Genomic DNA, 26,890 nt, shown 5'->3' on the forward strand with positions numbered 1-26,890 from the left:
CTCACAGTGCCAGTATATTTTTTTGTTAAAGCTTAGGCTGGTGCTTTCAAAACAAAAATCGGAAAATCAATGTGTCATCATTTTCCTGTTAAAAAATGATGCAACAAAAGACTCAGATCTTGTCTGAAGAAAGACAAAAAACAGCATAGCTGCCTGTATTTTTGTAAAACTTCACAGAAATTAGTTACACAAAGAAATTTCTGAAAAAGATAAGCACTGGAAATCTGATGACAGCACATCCTAGGCAAAGTCAGAAAACACAAATTTTAATAACATGATACATTCCAAATTTTGTTTCCTCTTAAGATATAAATATCTCTCAATATCTGTATTGGTCAGTGCTTCTAAAAGCAGTATCATCATCCCCACCCAGAGGGCGTGGCTCACATCTAGTCTAGGGGAATTTCAGATTCCCATTATTTTGAAATATCTACTCAGAATTCATGATTGTAAGGGAATCTGATCACATACTGCTGGTTGTTATTGTATTTTGAAACATGCTGTTTCAGCTATGAAAGTGTTAACTGGAAAGATGATTGAGCAGAATTAAACATCAGAGTATTACAAATGCATTTTGTCTGGCTGTTCAGACAAACTACTTCAGCTTTAGTCCTATTCCAGTATCTCTTCCTTCCATATTCTAAGCTGCCAACTTCTGTCCTAGCAAAAATAAAACATAAAATACCTCTCACACAAGCTTTCATCACAGCAAAGGACAAATCTCAACACAATTCCAATGAAACTATAATCTTCCAACTGTTCAGTTGTGTCTTAGACCTCATAAAGCATTAGGAAACACAGATAACTGACCACAAGCATGGCCCTCGTTCCAGTCCACTCCTACTATTAAAGAAAGTTCCTTCCTACACAACTTGACTGAAGCACTGTTTCTTGTCATTAAACTATTTAACTTTAACCCTGACTTTTTAATTTTACTTTTAATTTATTTTCTATAACAGCATTTCTAAACTGAAGGTCTAGGTTTTTACAGTTTTGGTTTTTGCATTTAGCACTTGTTGGCATTTCATTTCATTTTTTATTTTTTTTTAATAAACTTAAAATCAGAATTGAATTCAAAAGAAAACCAGATTTTCCTTGTTCCTTTCTATTTTCATTAAGAAGTTACCATATATGCATTATTTCATGTCAACTTGAAACTGAGCAGAATTTTTGCAGTTTGCAATTGACTAAGAAACCAGTTATTTACATCACTTATATTCCCAGAGATCTAGAAATCATGACTTAAATTTACCTGAACAAAGAGCTGACCTCTGAACAAACAAACAAAACAATCAGCAAAAGCACACGTTTCTCCCCCAGGTTCTGTGTATTATTGTTTAGATTAGATGTTTCTCACGCCAAGAACTGTTTTTCTTTAAGACACAAGCTTAAAAAAAAAAAAAGAAAAAAAAAAGAAAGAAAAAAAAAAAAGAGCATCTAGATGCCACGGTAGTACAGCAGAAGCTCTGCAGAAAGAAAATGAAGTACAGCTGGAAAAAAAATAAAAAATAAAAAAATACAACCTTGTATTCTTGGAATAACAGATATAAACTACACTGCAAAATCAAATATGCTAAGGTTTATGGTGATTATTTCTCACAGGTTTGATTCTTCTCTCACCAACATACAATTCTGTATGTATTACATCTAGAATTGGAAGTCATGTTGGCAGAAACCTATAGCAATCATCTAGTCCAACTGCCCTCTGGACATACGAAACATTAACATATATTATTGAGAGCACTGTCCAAATGCCTCCCAACACTGCCTCCATCCACCTCTAGTAAGATAGTCCCAGTGTCTGACCACCACCATGGTAGAGAAATGTTTCCTTGCATCCAGTCCAACCCTTGTCTGGTACAGCTCTGTGCTGTTCACACATGACCTGTGTTGGTTCCCAGAAAGATAAGATCAGCAGTTCTTTAGCAATTTACCATGCTTATAACCCTATGTAATTACAATCCAGTTATGAACAATAGAACACTGGCCTTATGTCTTTTAATTGACTCTGTATTTCTGTTTTCTCAGAAGCATCACTAAAAAGAAGAAGCCTTTAACCAAAGTTGTAAATATCAATTAAAGAAAAAAAAAGAGTAAATTATTTATCTGTAATATTACAGCAGCTTGTATTATTATTTAATTTCAATAGGGTTGGAAAAAAAATTAGTGAGTTGTTCTCTTTGGTGTCCATTAGCTAATTTATATCCTTTTATGGTGCTGGCTCACATCACTGTGTGTTGCACTGCCCAGTGCAGTGACTCAGAGCATTAGGTAGTACAAGTGAATCACTGAATTTCTAGTGCAACATTTATGAAGCTCTGAGGACTTTTTCCTCAGGTTTCTCTGCCACTCCCAGTAGGTCATTCCTCCCTGACGAAGCAGAAACACTCTTCTCAGAAATCAACTCCATTGGTGGCAGAAACATTGGCTTTTTTAGATCCAGATTCCTAATTAATCAGCATGCAATCATTATTCTGCTCTGCAATGTCCATCCTTCCTTTTGCTTATCACTACTAAGACATAAAACAGTCATAAAACAATTGCTGACCTCATGTTCCGTGTACATTAAAAAAAAAAAATAAATCCTCGAATGTATCAAAATCAGACTTTCTTTAAAGTGCAACTGTCCTCCTGTCCAAGGGTATATGTCAAAGGATGAGTGAGAATGGCCCACATGCTAATAAGACCATTTTCCACAAAGAGGTTATCTGATCACAGCACTCAAGGGCCACTAATCCATCAAAGCCTTCTCCCTACCGCATCACATGCCTGAAGGTGACAGAAAACTTCTCCAAGCCTCACTGAAAGGTAATTCATATTGTTTCCAGTAACACAGCTCAAGCAGCACAAAGAACCACAAGACTGCTCCTCAAAGTACTCCCACTGCACAGATATAAAAGATAATGCAGCTGAAGTGCTTTGCACAGCCCATTGAGTTCACTGAGCTGACTGAACATCAGAGCAGTAGTGCAAGTGTGGACAAACTTACAATAGGTATTAATTAGAAATCATTATGAATGACACTCTTAGTAGACATAAATAGGCATAAATTAAGCTCAAAGGAGACACATTTTCTGTGACAAGCTATAGGCAACAATCACTATGCTGTTTCTGTTTGCAAAAAACTTGCCTTTAACACAGTGGGTGTTTATAAATACATATAAAATACACATAAAATGAATATATATGTTCACAAGAGCTGTTTTGCAAACAGTGCCTCCTATTTTATTATGTTGACCCACAACATCAGAGGCAGATATTGGTTGGTGGTATGGGAACAGATGCTCAACCTTACCACCAATATTTCACTACATTTTTTTGCTGTGTGACTGATGGCAGCAGTGGGACAGCCTGGCAGAAAGGTGTCTGATATGGAAGCAAAGGTATATCAATGAATTCCTCCATGTAGGAAAAAAAAAAAAAGCACCCAATGACATTCGTTGATGCTTGCTGAATGTTCACTGAGATAAATCAGTGAGGGGGGGTGGGTGGTATGTTTCAGCAGTTGTGACAGTGCAGCACCAACTCTGGAGCAGATGGTTCTTCAGTCAAGCAAAGAAAGAAGCTTACTGGAGCTTTGGTGACAAAGTTGAAAGAAACATGTTTCAGTGGAGTAGTGTTTGGAACTTGTACTTAGTAAGACCACTAAACTTCAGAGAGAGGTAGAGAGAAAAGTCTTAAAGCAACTACTATCTGGATCAACATTTTAAGACTGCTAAGAACACAAAACCCTAAGATACTAATAAAATTGAAAATAGCTGTATTCCAAAAGAGATTAGCAAAAGATCAAAAGATTATGTACCTTCTACAGTCACCCAATTCATGAGGCAGAGCCTAAGGATGGGAGTCAAGGTAATTTTTAAGTGTTGAGATACTCCTAAACTTATGGTATGTTTACAGTGAGGGGCTCAAGACAACATGGTGTCTTATATCTGTAGCTATTATTTTAGTGAAAAATACTGACACTGGACCACCTAAAACAGATGATTTTCATAAGTGCTGCTGTACTTTTTCTAAATAATATAGCTGCTATACATGTGATATGAACAGCATACAAAGTTGTCCTCTTTATTAACCAGAGTATGAGGGACTTCATCCATTCAGGTTAACTGGGGTCTGGATGTACTTCCTAAAATATTCCATTAAAAAAAAAAAAAAAGAAAAGAAAAAAAAGAGGAAGGCAGTATCTGGAACACGTGTTATGTGTGGATGTGCTAGGAAAGTTAAAAATACTGAGGAAATACTTCTCCAAGAGATTAAAAGAGCTTTTCCAAAGAAATCCATATCAGAATGCTACACCTTCTTTAACATACCAACAGAAGTTTCAGAAGACATTTCAGAAAGAAATTAAATGATACAGAATAAAAGCATGGAAAAAGCAGCCACTCACTGCATGATGACCTCTAGCTACAGCTAAACAGAAGTCCGTCATAATTTAGAAACTTAGTGAAGAGAGCAGTGCTGCAAGCTTTTCCACTGCTATTGTCCAGCATGTGAGTAACCTTCTGGAACCACCCTGTCTTGGATCAGGAGCGCATCTCCCCTCCTGCCAGCTCAGGCTTCCTGAGAGTTGTAATAAGCATTTTTAAGGTACACATGCATAGCTAAAATTTCTGGCTAAGCTGTGTGGTTTGTTTGTAAACCTGAGGTATAAATGATTTAAACAAACAAACAAACAAACACAAAAACCACAGCAAAATAACTCTTTTGTTTGGTTCCTAAAAGCAGAATAATCATATTCTTTTCTTTTTTTCTTCAGCAATACAATCAGCTCAAATCTTCACATAATTCTTCTCATGTGCATTGAAATGTAAGTTCGTATGAATGAAAGAAAAACAGAGGAACAACAGATCTTACATATTCAGCGCTGCTACTAAACAGTGATGGGACTGCAGAAGACAATCTTGTAAAATGAACTAACTGCTCACACACACCGAGTTTAAGAGAGATTATATTTTTTCCACTTGTTTACTGTCTGGTTACCACAGCAATACACAGTCTGTTTGCTTTAAACATTACATGGACAGTAGATTTGCTAAAGGCACTTTTTATTTCTCAGCTTTATACTGTACACTCACTGACGATTTCAGGCCAAAGAGGACACAAGACCATGAATGCACAAAACCCCACAGAATCCAAAATGAATTTCAGCCAGTCTCAGATTTAGCGCACCAAAATGTCAAACTACAGCTGTTCTGCCTTAATTAAGAGATGTTCTGCCCATTTTAACCCAATCCCTTTCTCTCTTCTACAGAGGAGCGTTAATGACCAAAACAGTTTATCTCAGTAGTGTATATATCTCAGTGAGAAGTATCCTGTTTTACATTCCCCTCTTCTCAGTTTTCATCTCTGTATGAGACAGAAATATACACAACAATCCACTTCAGGAAAAAGCCTTCTATACAATTTTTATAGACTTAAATATATATATATTTAATGAGTCACTATGTAATGCTGACATATAAGTCTTTAAAAAAAGCAAAATGTAATTTCTTGAATAGATTTAGCATAATGTTCTATTCCATAAATTCCATAAATTTAAAATATATTTTCAAAATAAAATGGATAAAAACCCTACTCGTTCTTGTCCTGCTTTTCAGACTAGTGCAGCATGCAATTTCCCATGCAAACTACTTTAATGCCAAGCAAACTGCAACCATTGGTAGCTACTGTGGTTTTTCACAGATTGTAGATACATTTAACACTGCTGGAATAAGTGCTAGATAACTTAATGGTTATTTTTTTTAAATTATTGTCTTACAGCAGTATACACATATCCATATTAATGTTTGCTTTCCCAAATGTAACATCACTATGTTCTCCCCTAACTGAAGCATGAGAAGTAGCCTCTGTTCACCGTACTCAATCTAACTCAAAGGTTTCACAACTGCATCTCTACTGCCAAAACATTTCCACATGAACAGGCCCTGATTACTTAAACCATTTTATTTCTTTTCTTAATAAAATTTTAATATTAATTTTTGACAAAAAAAAAACAACAAAAAAAATTTGACAGTGCTGTGATTGAACATCAAATTTTGTGATTTAAAAAAACAAAAACAAAACAAAAAAAACCAGCTTTTGACTTTTCTGTTCTTTTGTTTTTTTCCTTCTCTAAAAGGTGATTGTAAAGCTCAGTGGGAAATACGTAAAGAAAAATACTACTGTTTATCAGATGAATCAAAATATTCAGGAAAGAACACTGCATACTTGAAATGCAATGCAGCATGGTTCCCAAATACACAGAACTTACATAGCAAAAGATTATTTTTTCCCTGAGCTTTTAGTCATCTGTATTCTTAACCATCATAGCTACAATTACACTATTTTACATGCACATATTCCTTAATAGATCTACTCCCAGCAAAAGACTACTGGGAGAAAATAATTTAACTTTTTGCTTTTCCAATTGTCAAAAAGCATCCACGAAATATAAGCACTACGAGAAAGTATTTGAATTCCAGTTTCAACTTCCAAGTTTTATCCTAAGCTCAAATCACCATAATATGACCGCAAACATAAGAAAACTGTTAGACAGGAAGTACAACTCCATCTTTCACGTAATCTCTTCAGCAAGGCCTCTCTTAAGAACCTTTAGAATACTTTTCTATATTGTACATATTTTTCAGGTGAATTCTAAAACTGCTCACTTGAGTTTAATTTTTTTGTTTGTTTCTTTCTTTCTTAATGAGGTGATAACATTCAACTTTTTTTCACTACAACACAAAAAAAAAAATCTGCCTACTTGCCTCATGATAACCTACTGCCATTTCCACTGCTCAAGGAATGCACTTACACCCTCTTATTTGTTCTCCATGTCAGTCTTAGTGATAATGCATTTCTTCACTATGTAGACGATAAGCATTAAAACAGATATATGAAGAGTCAGACCACTTCCAAGCACATTTTAAAATGTTTGGTTTCTGATAGAATTTCAAGTTCTTGATTTCATTTTGCTTTATGTGACTTACCCAGAGGCTGCAGTTTCTAGGTGTTCAAAAATTTTTAAAAAATGGAAGGGAAAAAAAAAGAGTAAGAAGACTACTATCATTTTAATGAACGTTGCCAGTTGAAAAAAATAGTATTTTACTCCAGTTTCACAGATCTTCAGCTTAAGCTGCCGTAAATGTCTTAAAATGAAAAGAAAAACATAATAAAAACTGAGACTGAAATGCAGAACTTGCAAGTTAGTTAAATACTTAATTTTCAAAGCCTGGTAGAAAAAAGACAAAGATTAATACAAGTTCTGACTAAATAATGTAGGAATTCCACAGCTTTTTATTCCCTGAACACATTAAAATAGCACAGTATTGTATCACAAATAGCAAGCAGCAGATATGTCTTCAAACAATTTCAATAGAAAATAAAATTTCACGGAAGGAACAAAAGACAGGTAACCAATAAAATGATAGTCTGCCAATAGTCAGTAACTAGTTTTGATCAGAATTATTTTTCAGAAGTGTCTCTTCAAAAAGGGTCTGTGTTAGCACTTCACAGAGAATGATCTACTTTTCTACCCATTCACTTCAGGTACATTTATCTAAATTCAACTTCTAGCCTTGTTCTTTCCTATGCGATAGAAAAGGCTTTTATGCCTTTTTGTCATGAATTCGGTACCTTTAGAATTATGCTGAAAAATCCTGAGAAGACATAACAGGATGCATTACGGTAGTATAAGTCTTCAGAGCAACAGATATCTCACTCGTTACTCTTATACTGTTGAATTTTTATCATAGAAATTTTATCATTTTATCACACTAGAAGTTCATTCTAAGCTGTCTACTCTCTGTGGTCTCCAAACCCATTTCTGAGTTGTTAATCCTAGCACATTCCTTGTTGCTATATCCTTTATTTATCTTGGGGATATAAAACTGCGTTGCGTGCAAATGGACCTACTTTACCAAACAAACTGGAAGATTGTTTGTACCCCTGGTTAACTAGCCCTTCATCAGTTTTTATACTACTTTTATATATAATTTGGAGGAATAACTTCAGAACAGTGTCAAGTATTCCCCATGATTTTCCAAAGTTTCCTTATTCAGTGTCTGATTACCAATTACTTACAACTACTTAGCAAAAGAACTTCTCTACTGAAGACAGCCAGTCTTTTTCAATGTTCATAAAAGGAGAATTTATATTTTCAGTAGCCTTTTTAGAAATAAAACACATACAGTACAATTATTGTCTTAGAGACTCTGCACAGTACAAAAGAAAGAATCCTAGCTACTACTTATTTTACTGAGGCTTAAATTCTTAGATATTTCTTAGGAAATATTTAAGAACAATTTTCCCGTAAAGTATGGAAAAAAGCTATGTTACTTCAGAAACAATCTACAGTAATATCCCTCACACACAGAACTTCTTAATTCACTTCTTCTCTTTTAGGTGAGTCTCTACAATTTTATTTTCCATGTAAACTAATAACTACAGCTATTTCAAACATGGCTCTTTTTGTAGGGCACTCCAAGATGTCTGCTGCTGTTGAATAAATAAAATGGGATAAATGCTTACCACAAACCACATTTTCATTCTGTAATCCCTTAGTGTTTTAGCAGACTTGTCTTTTGTTTGAGACAGCTTGGACAGCTTTAGACTTAAAAAAGGACAAGTACATATCCGCTACACGCTGACAGAACAGTAGCAAGTTTTCAAGTCTTCCCTAACATGCTAAGTATTTAACATTAATAATTTACTTGAACAAGCCAGAAATCAGCTCAGCCAATTCTTCTTACTCTCTTGAACACTTTTAAATTATTGCTCTCCCCACATAACTTGTGTCCATGTATGTAATATCTTCCTTAGTAACTAATGGATTGTCTTTGTGACACACAAATATTTTTGCTTTTCAGATTCAGAAGAGAAACACTAATGGAACATTTGGCCTTTTATGAAGTAATGGGAACAATTTTTTCATCATTTGGTACTAGAAATACATTAAATGTAACAAGGCTACAGGCCTAATATGATTCACAGAAAATAAAAAATTAAAAAGAAAAAAAAAGCTGCACTACTCTAATTTCTATTGGTTGCATATCTTTCCCTTTTATTACTCTTCTCATTTTTATAACTTCAATTTTTTTCATCTATTCTTTCATATTTTCAAGCCACTTGAGCAGAAAAGCGTTACTTCTGTTTTCTCAACTAAGAAATCAGACTTTTAACCATATAAATGCTCTAGAACACACTGATAGGGATAGTTGCATTTAGTTCAGCAAAGTGTATTGTCATGACTACTAGTCCACTATTATCTGCACATACAAAACGTATAGCTGAAGAAAAATGGTTGAAGCTGCTTCTTTGGTTGTCAGAAATATCTTTGGTCCTGTTACGTAGCATGAAACATTTCTGTATGCTCACTTCATAGCTGCCATGTAAAGGAGAACACAAATTTCATAACTTCTTGAGTAATGTGAGGACAGATATGAGGATACCTTTAAACTCACAAAACTCCCAGACAGCAGACAAGCATACTGCCAGAAGGCCACATATGTATCCCACATGTGCAGCTGAAATGTACTGAACAACATGGGAATTCTTTGTTTATTAGACACTTGTGTGACATAAAGGTGCAATAGGCAACAGCTCAGTATTTCAGATTTACATTTTAAAATTATATTAATTTTAAAGCTATATTAGCAGATAGACATCTTTTTAAGAAAGGAATCAAAAAAATCAAGATAAAAGAAAACAGGGAAGTAAAACTTCTGAAGAAACAGACACTTCCTATTCTGCACAGAATAAAGATACCATGTAACAAGCCATATGTGAATGAAGTACTTTTGCACCTTTATCACCAAAATGCGGTGGCGCAGTGGTAGGAATGCCGCTTTGCAACACTGGGACCCGGGTTCGAATCCCTCTGTGGTGCAAGTGGTAGAAGTGCCGCTCTGCTACACAGGAGGCTTGAATCCCGGGGGTTGGACTTGATGATCTCTAAGGTCCCTTCCAACCTGCACAAGACTATGAGACTATGAAAACTATCTACAGACAGCACCAAGAAATATACTCTAATATTGTCAAATTGAACATCATTAATCTGGGGGAGTGGAGTGGAAAAGGAGATGGAAATCTGCCTGGGCTGAGTCACTGTGAAGACACAGTAAAGAATTATTGCTGTTTAAACCCCAAGCTGTGGAGACACAAATTGGCTGACCTGATGGCTAGTTTTTAAAGTGTAGAACAAATATAAGAACAAAGTTCTCTCCTCATACCCTGCACCTCCCTTTAAAATAAATAAATAAATAAATTATATACACACACACACACACATATATTTATGTATATGTATATGTGTATATACAAATAAAAGGCAAGTAAACTTCTGAACTTCATTAGTTTTCAACTGATGAAGACTTCAAACATTGGAAGTTTCATCTGAAGGTCTGCGCTTCAGAGGAGTTTGTTTAAGTAGGATCCAACTAATCACTCAAGCAATAGGTACTGTTTCTGAAACCTAAGAGATTTATTACAGAATTTGTTCACAAAGCTTAAAAGAGAAATGCAGCTACTTTAGCTTTAAAAACCACTATGTAGAGAATCAGGAGATATTTACTTCAGCAAAAAATTCATCATTCTTCTAGTGTTATTCATAGCAGAACATTCAGCAAAAAGATTGCATTCACAGATGAAAGTATCCAAGCCAACACTGCACAAGTAATAGCACAACTTTTACACTAACTGGTGTCTTAAGTATTCAATCCTTTGCCAGTAAATGATGCCATCTGTAGCAACGGTAACATTGCATGGAATAAACTAAGTGAATATCACCAGGTGACTTCAAGAGCTCCGAAACAATGAGTTCAACCGTTTATCTAGCAAGTGTTCTAAAATTACTTTCCATGCCCATGGGAAAGAACTGATGGAAACTCAAGATGTTGCCTATCTTCTATAGGTGTCAAGTTGATAATGAATGGAAAATTTAGGACCAGTAAAACAGCTGTGCATCCACTCTGACCAAAAGATAATCCTTGAAAACAAACACTAAGGAAACTAGATCCTATCTCTTAAACAACTATCCTTAGGCCATGGCTAGGAATACTTTTCTTCACTGAAGAGAGCAGCTGGAATCTGTAACAGAGTGATCTCCTAACCTAAATGCTCAAACTGAGTGGAAACCAAGAGCTCATTTATTACAGACAGCACTTGGGAAAATACTAATTGTTTTTCAGAAAGCGGTATGGACTTGACAACATCTTAGTTACAACTGCAGATTTAACCACTGTAATCAAGTAGCAACATTTCTGGCTTTTTAAGATGAGGCTTACAAGGAGGAAGGGAAGAGAAGGAAGGCCACCATATGAACATTTCAATGAAATGAAGATGACTACTTGGAAAGGAATTCTCTCTTCTCTTCTTGCTTCAAGGAAAACCACATGGAGAATTCCCTTAAGCTATAACCTCTACCAGAAATATTTGATTTGATCAGACAAGAACAAACCTGGTGTTTCTACTGAGGAAACAATTTCGTTTAGGCTCTGGTTTTGTCTGCTATGCAAAACAGATAATGAAATTTTAATGTTCACAGGTAAAGTAATCCTCTGAGGCAGGGGTATTCTTGTAGCAAGAAGAAAGAGAATAATTTGAAACATACAGTGCATCTTGGAATACTATCACAGAATGGTTTGGGCTAGAAAGAAATTCTGGTGCTCATCTTGAATAACTGCACCAGCTCAAGCAGTGTGACTTTCAGCCAGTCATCCACAATCATGTTCAGATGGCTTTGGAATGCCTCTAAGGAGAGTAACTCCATAATCTCTCAAGGTAACCCTATTATTATCAAGTGCTTACTCCTGCTCCATTTATACACTCTTCCATCAGTATTTGAAGCTGCTCAGTTACACAGAGGAGTTATAAATTAAATGAAAGTTTTGATGATTCAAGGTAACTCTATAAAACACACACTCTCTAAGCTACATCTGCTTTTGGGACTGTTTCACAAGGTTTTGTTTATGTTTAAGTCAAAGAAAAGGTGAAGTAATGTAATTTGCTTCAGAAATCTAATCAAAGCTAGGCTATAACAGCGCTTGTTAAAGCTAGCAGTCACTCAGGAGGTAGATGAAATCATTTGTATTTTTAAAATCAGTGCATATTGATATCGTCCTTGAATATGTCTAGGGAGAGCTCAGTAATGTCTAATGTATCTTGACTTTCCACTACATACAAATGGCTCTCTAAAGGAAAGATAAAAAAAGACAACTTTCTCTTACTATTCATTTTCACTTCAAAGGTATTAAAAACAATAACACCAGAGTAATGAAATGTTAACAGTTTTATGCCTTAATGCCTTAGTTACAGAGAAACCCACATTAATATTTATTTAACATATATTAATAAATTCTTTAACATATGAAAACACATTTCCTTCTGAAGCCCTGGTACAGATTAAAGTTGTAGCTGTATGGAAAAGCCCTGCTTATTGTGAAGTAGTGTTATTTTCCAAAAGTAAATGGACCAGAGGTTGCCTGCATTTTTCCGCTTTGAGGTTGGTTTTTTTTTTCTTTTCTTAATGCAAAGTAGCTACCATTTGTTGAAGCAAATCATTTTTCAGGCTGAAATACATGAACTAATGCATGAACTACATACTTCTAAATTTTGGGTAATTTCTTCCGTATTTTTAGGTTAGCAACCCACATTTTAGGTAGGACTACTCTAATCAAAAGAGCAGTTACTCTTGAAGTCTTACATACTAACATACGGGCTAAGCTCTTTCCTCTTATAGTTTCAAAAAGACTCCAGTCCAGTGAGGAAAAAAACAAACAAAAAAAAAACATGACCCAGGAGAAATTTCACACATCTCAAAAAAACAATGAGGATTTAACTGTGGATTCAAGACTCAGATTATCCTGAAGAAAGGTATGCATCTCTAGAGCATATGTTCCAAGGACTAATGTTTAGTACCAGGAAAATTCTGTTAGATGATGTCACTTGCCCTCTTCTTCCTGCACAAGGTACCACTTTGTATGGGAATAGGGAAATTCAATTTCTTTAAAAAAAATAAAAAATAAAAAAAATAAAAGAAAGAAAGAGAGAGAAAAAAGAACAAGATCTAGGGCTATTCTGCCAGCTCTGGCAAAACTGGAATTAGCTAATGTAGTTTTATAAAGCACTTTCAGAAAAACTGGGAAACAAAGCAAAACAAACAAACCTTCCCACCTATCCACCAACTACCTACAGACAATTTCAAAGATTGAAAACAAACAAATAAAATAAAATAAAGGATCAACTTGTTAACATAATTGGCATTATTAAACCAGAATGTATTTGGAATAAAAAAATGCTAAAATCCTATGGAAAGACAGTAAGCACTGTAACTGTGGAAGACAAACACGCAGTCATATCATTCAACAAAGATCAGTTTTACAAGTGTGACTGAGCATCTTCCTACTTCCTGAAATTTACCTCAGAATATAAGGGCAATACTACCAGGCACACTTCATTTTCTGATTCTTACCAAGAAAGAAACACAAATGTTCTCTACATGTCCTTTTAGCATCAACTACGTAATGTTAGAATAGCATTAACACATGCAATGGCTTTAAAAAAAATGTGGAATATGAAGAAAGTAGTACAACAAATCTGAAGTGGTTTTGTGGATATCTTTCTTTAGACAGATGTGAGGAAAAAAATAAATGTATTGACTAATGAATAAAAGATACCAGACAATTCCCATAGGCTTGTAGTTCTCAGCTATTATTATTCCTCATCTGCTTCTATTATCCTGAAGCTCTTCAAGGACTTGGACGCTAACTAATACATGAATAAGTAAAAGAAAGCATGGATAAAGGTACTAGTTCCAGAGACACGGGACCCTGAATGAAACATGATATGGTTACACCATCCGAAAAATGCATGTGTAATTCTAATTTTGGCATCTTACTGATTATGTATACTGCTCTTTCTAGTCCTTCCTTGATTAAAGACCATTGTTCAGAAGGGGAAGCACATGCATTTCCAGATGGCATAAATATGCTGCAATGACTGAACATTTCATGAACACATGCAGAACTGACAGCACACCAGAAAGAAAATACTGCACTCATGTAACATAAGTAGCCTAACAAACTTGAGATAAAACATACAGCTCAATTAGGATGGGCTAAACCTGGAGATATACCAGCATCTAACTTAACAATGGTTAGTAAAAAAGATAGAAAATAAACTGCAGTAGTAGATAGATTTTAAGATATCAGCTTGTTCAACAGATGTCAAACAAAAACAAGGTGCTTTTTTCCCTATTTCTGATCAAATATTTTAAACTGTTAGTGCACACAAAGTGAGCTTTCAAATGTTTGTTTCTGTTCAGCTTGATGTCTTACTTTTCCTGTACACCTTAAATCTCGTTGATATTATTTACACTCAATTTCAGCTCCTCTCTCTAAGTTGATGACTCTCAGTCCTATTTATATTTCAAGACCTTTCACCTCCCTCAGTCCATTGCCTTAAAGTCCAGCTGTCTTCTCAACCTCAGCATGACTAAATCATACATTTCCTTACTCTTCTACTTTCAGATGTTACTATTTATTGTTTAGGGCTACAGATATCAGATTAAAGTTAGCAAAATATGCAATGGTTTCAGCTAAAATCTCTCCTTTAGCTAAAATCTCTAGACCTTCAGTCTAACGTCACAGTTAATGGCAGTAACACCTTGCTGATTATTTTCCTCCTCCAAAAAAGACAACTTTTCATGAAAAAGTTAGAGCAAGCATAAATTTTTGGCAATACAGGAGTGGCTGTCTAGAAGCTCTAGGCCAAGTAGGGAAGGGAGTGACCAGAGAGAAGGGCTTTTTATTTCTTCATGGTTGTCAGCTAGTAGACAACTGTCATTATTAATAGACGGTATGCAGTCAGCATTGCTCCAACTAAATAGTAAATATATATATATATATATTGCTTCTTGGATGGACTAGCTGAATACATAGTAACAATTTTGTTTGTTTGTTTGTTTTAATTAGAATTGGACAGGTTCTAAACAAAGATGCAAAGTAATATGAGTTCAGTTTGAAGTCCTTAAAATACACTTCCTGTTGTCTTGTGAGCTGTATAGCAATGAAGTTCAAAGAACCTGGAAATACAGGTTATTACTGGAGAGCAGAGGACAGATGTTTGTAGCTTTTATTTTCCTGTGGATAGCTTACTACATCTTTTTTTTTTTTCCCCAGATTTTTTGCTCCAAATGTTTAAGTCTTGTTAAAAGACTTAGAACACCAAAATGTTGCAATAATTCAGACTGAATGAGCAGTAACAATCAACTGAATGTTTCCAAACTGCTTTCCAGTGGCAAAAACCTGCCACAAGTTAGCATGTGTACCTAATGCGGTCTCAAAATAAATTCGTTCCTACAATTCTGAGAATTTAGAAGCATCTGAAATTCACTTACTGAATAAATGAAATTAAATATTAAAGAAGATATCAAACCAGCACATCAGTATCTCAAACCAGAACATCATAGAGAATGTGTGGAAAGCTCAGTAATTCAACCAAACATATACGAATTTTCATGAATAGACAGTTAAACTCAACGACAGTACAAAAAAAACAACCACTAACAACAAACACCATCAAGTATCACACCTCTGCTTCAAAACACAAACTTACTAGAACATCTAAAAACACCAACTTAACTTTGGCAAGAGGAGCTATTTTCTCTAAAAAAACTAGGGAGGTATTTATTCCTGTCCTTCCACTCCCACTTGTGAATCCACAATAAAGTATCTTCTCAGTCCTCTCTTCTTCAGGATGAACGAACTATCCACTCATCATAGCTCTTTCCCCCTAGACACTTACCCTCTTTGTAACTGTCATGGTTTAATAATTTTGTAACTTTGCTATCAGTATTCCACATCACAACATCATATAAAGCATGAATAATTATACTGAATCTGCAACTAACAGAAGAAGACTACATATCCCAGAGAACATCACGGTCAGAGATAAGTCACGGGAACTGGACACTATATTATCTCACTCCCAGGCTGGACTGACGTCTTTCGAGTTCTGGAGTCTCAGGAGAGTGTGTGGGAGCCTTCAGCTGATTGCCTAGTCTTACAGTAGGCCTCTTGGTTTTGGGACTCATTCTCTCTCCTATTTTGCTTGATTTGTTAGCTTAATTTCAATTATATTATATTATATTGTGTTATCCTGTATTTTGATATAGTATTTAGTAAATAAGTGTGCCTCCTTAGATCGTTGCTGCTGTTTTCTTTTCCTAATTAACTTTTACTTTCAGCCTAAGGCCCCTGCGGGGCCCGCGGCACCCCTGTCACAGACGCAGGTAGATTTTTGTTTAAACCATGACAGTAACCCTCCTTGGGTGCTCATAGTTTCCATGGATTTTTTTGTCCTGCAGTGCCCCAAACTGCACACAGTACTCAATGTGAGGCTGCCCCACTGCAGCACAGAACTTAACAACAACCAGCTGACAGTGTCATGCTTGATGTACCCCAAGATATGGTTGGCCTCAAAGGCTGCCTAGGCCCTCTGCTGACTCATGTTCAACTTGGTGCTAAGCAAGACACTCTTTCAGTGGGGCTGCTCTCCAGCAGAAATGCAGTGCCAGGAAGTGGGAGGAAATTATCAGCTTGGGTTTTAGTCAGTAGGACACAAACCCGCACAGTGAGACCCCACTGAATTTCTAGTCTATCACCTTAATCACTTGGCTATACCAGTGTATAACCTACAAACATTAATCATGCACTGGGAAGATATGCATGACTGATACTATCAAAACAAAAGGTGGTGAAAAAAACACTTCACATAGCTAATGATACAATACCTACAGAATAACAAGGGTTTCTGTTCTGAAAACACAAAAAAAGCAAACTAGTATCAGTTGTGTTTTATATTAAGCAAAGCCATTCAAAATAAATCTTAGACAAAATATTAAATGCTATCTGCAGGAACTCTGAGTTTTAAAACATCACAAAAGACAATGAGAAAAATCCCCTTTTATGGAACATTTTCTCATACAATTATACCAATCCAGAATTCAAAGACCTAAAAATGTATTCTTCAAATTATACAAAATATGTCTTGGAAACATGTTTCTATAACAGAACCACATTCAAGATTTGACAAACAATCTACCTTACAAAGCACTGTTGAATTTTATATTTCTAAATGAAAATTTGATTCACCAAAAATTTAATATATACATGAAATCCGGCTCCAAATTTCAAATCTCAACTTTAAAAAACATACAATTTATCCTCCTTGAGAGAAAATAAAATAAAAATTAAGTTACCTCTCATGCTACCTAGTAGTAGTAGTTAGCATTCTCCAGAATTCTAAGTTCAGTTTATAGCATTTACAGTAAGGTAGCAAAATTAGCTTAGTGCCGTTCTATCAGGAAGCAACTGATCTTGATTTGCTTACTGGGCAATGAAATTAGGAACTTGTTTTCAGTGTTCAGAACAATTTTTTATTTAGTTATTTATTTTCAGAATTAGTAATATATAGAGTCCCCATGACACAAATGAACAAGCAAAGATGTGTAAGTTTGGCTTTGTGACCATACAGTTAAGAAAACAACAGGAAGCACAAAACCTTCCTCACTGCAAATACAGCTATTTCATTTCTGCATCAAATTATGAAATTACAATTCTGATTTTCTCTCTTTTTTGTTGCTTTGATATGTTTCTTTAAATACTGCACATCTTAAAAATAAATTGCTCTTTTGTTATGTTTCAAGAAAATTTCAGTGTACTTAAGAAAACATTATTGAACTGTACTAGATGGTTTTCCTGTGCCTTTGCAGGAAGAAAGGTGAATAATTTCTCTGGACCTGTAAAAGCATTTCTGAAGAGAAACACAGGTATGATTGTTCCTGTTCTTCTGACTGTTGCTCATCCTTACAGAAGTACTGGACTAAAGTTTAGCAGTGAAGTTCTAAAACCTGATGCAGAGTAATGACTTTTCCAGAGCATCTATTGTCCCCTGTATCTTTTTCTTAGGAAACTAAGATTTGTCAGTAAGCAATGATTTAAGGATTTCCTCCTAAACTGAAAGCATTTCTACTCAGCTGTGTAAGTAACCCCTAATGCCTACATACACATTTGATACACAGCAGGCATTCCAAAATGGGAAATGTTTAGGAATTGAGAGGGGATGAGACACTGTAGTAACATCAGGCAGAAGCAAGAAAAATTGATTTTTTAATAAAATAAAATAAAATAAAATAACAACTGTAATTTTGCTATTTCCAGAACACTTAACTATTTTTAGCATACATACACCCTCATGGCACTTCTGAAATTTAAGAAAAAAAAAAAAAAAAAAAAAAGGCCTTTACAGTATCATTTACAATAGGCCTTGATAAAGTGAATCAAGACTTTTGTTCAGTAGGATACTAGTAGTGAATTCCAGACATGATGACAAGTAGATAGAAACAGTAGGAATATTCATTCATTGCTGCCACTGATTCATTTTTTTTCAATGATCTCTCATTTTTAAAGATGTATGTTACCAACATTTTAAATATTCTTTCCCCTGCAGCACTTCCCAAAAACAATAAAGTATTAAAATTGTAGTTAACCAAGGAAAATACCACAGCTTGTTCTCCAGCACTTCTGCCAAATATAGTATGTATATTAATGGAGAGGGAGAAAGTTATTTTATTCTTTTTTTAACCCAAAGGCTACAGAAAGCAATCTACTGTATTTAAAATGTATTTTACAAGATCTGAAGAGTTCTTAAGTTTACACATCAGGTGAGATGAGGAAAATCATGTAGCACTCAAGCCTGAGATTACATAATAGCTACTCTCATGTTTTGTTATGTACAGCATATAAACATACTGTTCCTGAATTGAGCTTCTGAGAAACTAATTCAAGTGTATGCTCTTAAATCCTCAAGTACATAGATATAAGTGATAGAGAAGAACCATTGCCTTTACACTGAGCTACTTTTTAAGCATTTTGTCTCTCCCAATGGCTTTCCTTTCTCCTTTTTAATAGAGCAGTTAGCTGAATTGCCTGGGAAACAAATCTGAACTCTCGGTGACCTTTGTTATTCAAACAACATACCCTTGGTGGTTTGGAGCAAAGTAACTATTTAAACCTTGAATTAAGACAGTTTGGACAGTATAAAGAGCTTCACCATTCTACTTTCCTCATTCGGTATATGTCATATTTTGGTTACTCTGCACTTCTCTGAGTATTTTTATATTGTAGCAGACTTGTAATGAACTCATGGAACTCACCATAGAAATGTAGCCCTGGGAAACTGAAGAGACCAATAACTGCATCTTTTCTATCAGCTAATTACTAAGAGTGTTGTATCCAAGGTGGAGCTAATATCCTCCCTGTTTACAAGTTTACTTAAAAGGCAAGGAAAAAAACCAACAGAGCCTGTCGCATTACTGTAAGAAAGAAGACTGCTAGCACTCAAATAATTGTTTATCAAAGACCATTTAATCAATTTAAATGCCAGTACAAAAAAATCTTGCCGGATTTCCATTATTTATTATATGTGGAGTGACTCGCTAAAGCACTTGGAAAGATTTACTTCCAAGTGGTCACCTACTTAGATCAAGCTCTAAATCACTGACTCTGTGATGGTGTTTGTTTAGGTGGCAGCAGTTTAGCTGGCCGAGCCTCAATGGCCCCTTACTGAGATCTCTGTGTGTGTGGCCCAGTTCGCGCTGCAGCTGGCTCGACACACAAGCCCCACTGTATACCAAATCCATTGTTATTTTAATGTGACTCTTAACAGTCTGCTTTGCCCTCACCACCCTAAAAACAGTTCCTAAGGACAGTGTTGAATGCCCTCCAGCAAAGCCACCTGTCATAAGGAAGATAAATCACAGAACAGAACAAATTAGAAGTTTCAAATTTGCAACAATTTAGGCTCAGTTACACCAGGCTGAGATGCAGATAGAACTACTATTCCTACAACTCCTTTTTCTTTTACCACTTTTTCAAAAAGGCTAAAGATGAACATGCTAAAATCCTTATGGATATTCTTTATGTTAAATTGTGATTCTTGCTCCACTGCTTTTAAAATAACATGGTACTGTAACACATCACAAAATATACTATCACCACTGCATATATTCCTCCATTCAAGACAAAAAATCAAGGCCTAAGTAGATCCACTTATGATGCAAATCTTTGCAATGCTTAATATGTAACAATGCAAAATACATAATACCTTTATGAGGGTTTGGTAATGTAGGTTTGGTTTCATTCAACCAGTAGGTTCAATCACTCCAGGTAGTGGAGTGACTGAAATCATGTGCTTTCAAGCATCTAGTTTTGTTGATGAAAATTCGTTCAAGGGAGGAACCTACCTGTTTATCAACAAAACAACAGGTAAATTGGATCATAAGCAGCAGAATGACATAGCAGATGCTGTATATGAGTCCCCAGATACTTATGCTGACTGGAAGAGCAAAAAAATGGTCACATGAATTTTACATCTGGATACAGCTTGCCTTCTTATAACCCCTAAACTGCTGCATGTCTCGTTGGCCTTCAAAACAGGGCTCTGGATAACAAGTGTAGCCATACTTATGGATCCAGCATTACAGAGGGAGAAGTAACCTGTAGACAGCCCTGAACTTATTTACTTCTGTAAACAAATAAAGAATAATTATTCTCCTCTATCAGCTGGGAAAGGGCTTGTTTGTAAGGTTTCCTCAATGAAGTGTTTAAACTGCCAACCTTTATTGTTATAGTGGAGAATCAGTCTTACCACTTTCCATCCAGACAACCGAAGGAACAACAAGCTTTGAACAAAAAAACTATGGCACTTGAAGAAGGATGATAAACCTGTCACCATGAGGCAACTTGCAGAAGGGACATTTTCTACCCTCTTGGTCTTCAGTCTTCATGCACATGTGCACATGATGGTGTGGGCACGATGTAAATACTACTTCCATAGAAAAGGCATTTGTCATATCATAGGCTGGCAGAGTTCATGTGTATTATAGCCTGAGCAAGCAAGCAGAGACTCACAGGTTTTAGGGGTGGAAAATACCTATTAGGTCATCTAATACATCCTACTGCCAATACAGCATAATTTCTTACAGTGCATTTTCCATTTCTTTGACCAATCCAGACTTAAGTGGCTGACGCAATGGGGCTGCTACCACTTCCTCTAGCCAACACTTCCACAGTTAAACAAAATTCAACATTAGAAAGTATTTCCTAATAATATGCCTACATTCTTCCTTTGCTTAACGTCACTTCATTATTCTTCTTTGCACTCCTGCAGACCACCCAACACAGCTTTGGCACTATTATTTTAGTGAGGTAGATCCTTCACAAACTGCTACCAAAAGCATTAAAAATAATTTCAGAATAACCATTTGCTACACTTATGGTTAAGTAAATTTCAGAAGCACATTTTATCATCATGAAGCGACTATTACAAGTCACTAGGCAAAAGTCATCAACAGATAGCATTATCTGAATACTGGAAAACAGATCTGCAAACACAACTAAGAGCAAACAAAACAAACGACAACAGAAGAATGGAGTATTGCAGATTTAAACATTCATTAAGTTCCTGAAAATACGTGTGTATGGTACACATACCATATATTTAAATAGAACTACCTAACTGGAAAAGAAGCTCATCAGGATAAAAATCAAGGAATATTGTTGACATAATTAACTTTACATCAACCAATCATTCAATTTCTGTACCACAGCACTTTTTTTTAGCCTTAATGTTTTAAATGCTAAATTCCAGTGGAACTAGTAAACCATGGCAGATTTACCACACGCCATATGAAAACTTTTGCTTTTATGACAGATTTTGAGTGTTATCTAAGTTTCTAGTACTATACAAAGCTTTCTAATTGTATACAAAATATATTCCACATACACAGATACTCACTAAAAGAAAACATGAAACAATAAATACACAAGGATGGCATACAAAGCTGTAGCAATATGTCTTCACCACATGGTTACTGTATGTAAAAAGACATACAGTTGTGTTTTATTGCCATTTTCTGTTTTCTCAGACACTTTTTGCAAATTGAAGTAACAAAAAATAGCTAACGCCATGTTATTTTCAGCTACTGTAAACAATAAAAGCATTAAAATATTTATTTCGGACTGTTCATTTAAGTTCTATTAACCACATACAAGTTTTCTTAATAAGGAGACAGAAGAAGAAGTTCACCACTGTACAACCTGCCTTCATATACTCCCTAAACTGTTGCATTTCTCCTTGGCCTTCACCATAAATAATTTAAGCTGCTTCTAACACACCCATTTCCAGTTGGGTTATACATGTTACAGATTCAGCCAGCTTTATTTGCATACCAAAGAATATATACAAGGGATGCTCTGAAAGTAATGCCTCCTGTTTTATTATGTTGGCCCACTACCTCAACAGATGTTAATGATGTTAATAAAAGCAGAGGTTGAATCCTTTCAACAGTATCCTGTTACATGTTGCTGCCATGTTACAGATGGCAGCAGAGAGGCAATCCAACAGAATGGTGCCTGACTTGGAAGTGCAGATGACACAAAGGTGTGCCACTGAATTCCTCTATGCAGAAAAAAAAAATAAAATCAACCATACCCACTGGCATCCATCAACACTTGCTGAACAAAAGAGAGACCAAAGAGTGGATGTGAGTACAGTGGCACAGTGAGGCCATGGGTGGTGTGTTTCAGCAGTGGTAACCAGCAGGTCACCTCCAGTGGTGCAGAATTTTTATTAGAGTGGCATGAAGGCTTTTGTTCATTTCAAGCAAAAATGCATAGTTAATGGCGGTGACTATGTCAAAAAGTAGTGTTTTGTTCTAGCTTAGAATTTGCTCTATCTGTTTTAGTTACCATGGATATACCATGTAAGTCACCAGGATATAACTCAACTGAACCTGTGATATATCCAGAATAGACTAGAAAAATAATTGATTTTATTTATTTATTTATTTTCTACAAAGGAAACCCATACTTAACTTTTGACAGGAATTAGAGGTCTATCCACACTGGATGGAGCACTGTGGCAAAGCACTGCAACAGAAATTACTGGCAAAGGTGGGTATAGGTTCTTGTGAGTAATCAATATCATGCTGTTTGTAGATTTCACAAACAGTAACTAAAATAAATTTCTTGTATGAGAGTATTCAGGTGCCTCTGACAAGAGCTGTGATTTTCCCAGTGTACAAAATTAAACATCTGTATATTCAGTAGGTTAAAAAAAAAAAAAAAAAAAAAAAAAAAAGGGGGGGGGGGGGGGGGGAGAAGAACAATATTAGCTGCATGAGCTGATATCCTTTTTATAGTTCACAAATTATATCAGTGCTTTTCAGGGATTTTTTTTTTTTTTTTAAATAGAAAGTGTTAAGTGTATTCATTAAGACTAAGGAAAAAAAAAAAGTTCAGTATTCCAAGATCCAATCAATGACATCTTTATACATACTTCCCCAGAATTTCTCTCTTAGTTATATATCAAATGATAATAATTATACTGACTTAAGAATACTAATCTTCTAATTATTTCTGATAATTCAATAGACCTTTCTCACAATGCAGGTTGATAATGTGAGGTAAGAGGGAACTGGAGAACTTAAAGTATGATGTGCACTGCTGTCAAAATTGGAAATAATTGTTTCCTTTTCCTTCATGATCACGCTTTTATGTAAGAACACAAAGACTAACAAATCCTTCTGCTTGACTGAAATAGTACCGCATTTCTTTTGTTAGTCGTGCATTTCAATCAAAAGCTTCAACACATCCCCCACTAAAGAAGAAAATTGCTCTTCTCAAGACAGGAAGGTTTTAGCCTGTAGGTATATACACATCTGCTGAAATAGGAAAAAGAATATATTCATACTGACTAAACAGAAGTTATAGATAAATATTTGTTTAGAAAAATAACTGCTGGTAAGAAACAAATGTGACTAAAATTCTGTGTTTATGTTGCAGGAAGTCTCTCTAGGATTTCTTTGTAGCAAGAAAGCATTTAAGTGAATTTCAGCCCTCAGGACATACAGAGCCCAAGAAGATTATTTCCTAATCTGATGCCAAAAGATATATGGCATGAATACTTTCCCAGAGACTCCAGAAAATGTTTGAAACATATTCTATTGTGTACATGACTATTACTTATATTTCTGACAAAGGCTCAGGCAATTTAATTAATAGCATTAGTACAATACATATGGAAAAAAAGGCTGAATTTTCACCCAAGAAATTACAATTTTTTCCAAACTACTCTTTTGATGACCAAACTCAAAAGCACGTATAGCAATGAGGACACTACTTTGGCTAGATTATTTTCCCGAACTGACATTAAGATGTTTTCCTGTGAATTAAGTTTCTCATAAGCCTTAATTGATGGAAACATATTAGGTGGCCCATATATATGAAGATATTTTCCCTTAATAAAATATAGTATGTATTTCATCTGTCTGGTATTTAGAATATATTATGTGTGACACAGACAAGAAAAACAAGATTGCTAAAATTACTGCTGTTATTTTCTAAGTAAAATTTTGGTCCTAGCCTTGTAATACTGCTGCAATATAGTATGTAGTATACATACTTAAGCCTAGAGCTTTTGTGAACAGCAGTAACACTGGTGTGTTTACAAGAAGTGTCAAGAAGGTGATACAGAGCCCATAAGGTCTTGAGTAAATACACAGAAGAAGTGATAATACAGATTGAAAGACTTGTATCACCTAATTTTTTGGCACCTTAATCAAGAGCTCGAAATTTCCTAAACTGCATGAGGAAAAAGTCTAGCCTGTAATGAAGCACTCTTTTAAGAAGCCTAACTTCATGCCACTGAATCTCTCTTTCTCCACTTACTGAAGTGTAGCTAAGAATCTGAGCTTGGCTTCTGAAGCATTTAGGTGAGTTGCTGCAGATTAGACTATGGCCCTCACGTTAGAGGAAACTTCCTGATCTCACCTAAAAGACACAGCATACATGAAATAAACATGTATTCCCATTTCAGATCTGTACCTGAACCCCACATTGTATTCTTAATTTCTTTCCGATTTAGAGAAAAAAATACTTCCATCTTCTACAGAAATAATGCCTGATAAGGTAACTCCTTGTGGTTGGTTTCTTCGTTACATGTAAGTTTCTTAAAAGTTGATATATTACAAAATTAATCAAAGGAAGAGCAAGGTATGCCTCAATAGTCTGAAGAAGAAAAAAGCAGGTGGGAAAATCCTGAGATAATTTCCTTCTGGGAATAACTCCAATATGGATTTTTATGTATTTATTTATTTTTGCAGAAATTAAGGATGTGTCCAATGACACTGCTGCTCTTCTGTATCTGCAATCTTGTTTCTTTTCTTTGCCCATAATTTTGTTCCCCTTAATAGTGCCAATGAACTGACTGAAGAACAGTGCCCTGAATGTGATTAGGGGCACAGTCCAGTCAGAAGAGCTATTTCTCCTAACAGTCAAATTATTTCACCAATGTGGCTGAGAAGTCAGTAATCTCAACAGTTATCACAGCACTACTGACACAGTTATAAAACTTGGAAACTGCATTGCATTTAATTTCAGAGAAAAAAGGCTAGGAGCAAGCAGGATTTCCTTAGATCAGCTTCCCAAGAAAAGTTTCAACACCAAATCATAATCTGAAACAGCCAATAGAATCTACAGATACAGACAATACTACTTTGTTTCTTGTTTTAGGAATCCTTTCCTTTACAGCCAAAAAACCAAGTCACAATGTAATGCGGTTCTAAGCAGGAAACCACTTTAGTGTTAGCTTCCAAAATATTTGAAGTAATAGAAAAATGTACTTTAAAAATACATTTTCTCATTTGAAAGTAAACTTACGGCTTTTTTTTTTTTTTTTTTTTTTTTTTTTCCCCCTTCTTTTTTAGACAAGTATAAAGGAAGAGGGAAAAAAGAAATAAGTAAAAAAGCACTAGAGGCCGGAATTTAAAGAGGGAGGGAAACTAGGTGTTAAAAACAAAGTTGCAACATGTGGAACACATGCTCAAAAATTTTAAATTGGAGGAATAATACTCTTGTTCTGATACATTTAAGATAGATGTATCACAGAAATTGTTCTGCTGATCGGTTTTGACAGGAAACCACAAGTTTTTTCCTAAATTAAACCAAAGTGGAGCTTGACATATTTGTTCTATCTGAAATAAGTATCATACTTGTATTTGATTTTAAATAAATAAAAATATAGAAACATAGCAATAAGGTTCTTCTCGTAGTTAAATTTAAACTTTTAACCATACTTACAGAGCCATCTCTCAGATTTCTTTCATAGGAGAAGTGACACTGTGAATTTTCTTCATCCACTGAAACAGTGAAGTTGTATTTGCCAGCTGATTCTTCTCCAAGTATCAACGCTTTCTTCAGTTCTTCAACATATTTTTCTCTATCCATTTCCATGTCAGCAGCCTCCCTAGAAATTTCAGCTTCAGACACTAACAGCCCCCCAAACAAAAAGAAAAAAAAAAAAAAGAGAGAAAGAGAAATTAATACTCATATGTGATCTTGTACATACATTTATATAGCCCTAAAGACAAACACTCAGATATTCTATTGGTTTTCACTGAATGTGTCAGCCCAAGCAGTAGACAGACAACTGTCAGCTTGCATATTTTTAATCCACTTTTTCTAAACTTGTTACTTGTAATCTTACAACAAAGTAAACTGTAAATTTACAAATGAATATGCAGGTGAATCCATGTTATATGCTGTTTAAATACATGATCCTCTGGTATCTCCACTTTGTATTAGATCATGAATATTATGAAAATTTTATTCCTCTCCTTAGAAGAAAAAGAACAGTTGATTTCAGAACAAAACAAGACAATAAAGATGTGCAGTCTGCTACACAACTGCTAATGTATTTATTTCTTCTTAAATTTTCTTTCAGTTAACCCTCCAACTGAAAAGCAACTCACCAAGTCTTGCCTTCTATAATCAGGAAGAAAAAGAATGTC

At 35.2% G+C, this 26,890-nt stretch overlaps 1 protein-coding gene across 1 annotated transcript in view; it reads right to left on the reverse strand.

Moving 5' to 3' along the window:
* The window catches only part of XRCC4 (X-ray repair cross complementing 4), a 163,523-nt gene that overhangs the window by 116,082 nt on the left and 20,551 nt on the right, over nucleotides 1-26,890 (reverse strand). Inside the window, 1 exon segment of the mRNA XM_015849760.2 lies at nucleotides 26,181-26,368. Coding sequence (XP_015705246.1) covers nucleotides 26,181-26,368 — 188 coding nt within the window.

This window comes from Coturnix japonica, chromosome Z, assembly GCF_001577835.2.
Source record: "Coturnix japonica isolate 7356 chromosome Z, Coturnix japonica 2.1, whole genome shotgun sequence".
NCBI lineage: Eukaryota > Metazoa > Chordata > Aves > Galliformes > Phasianidae > Coturnix > Coturnix japonica.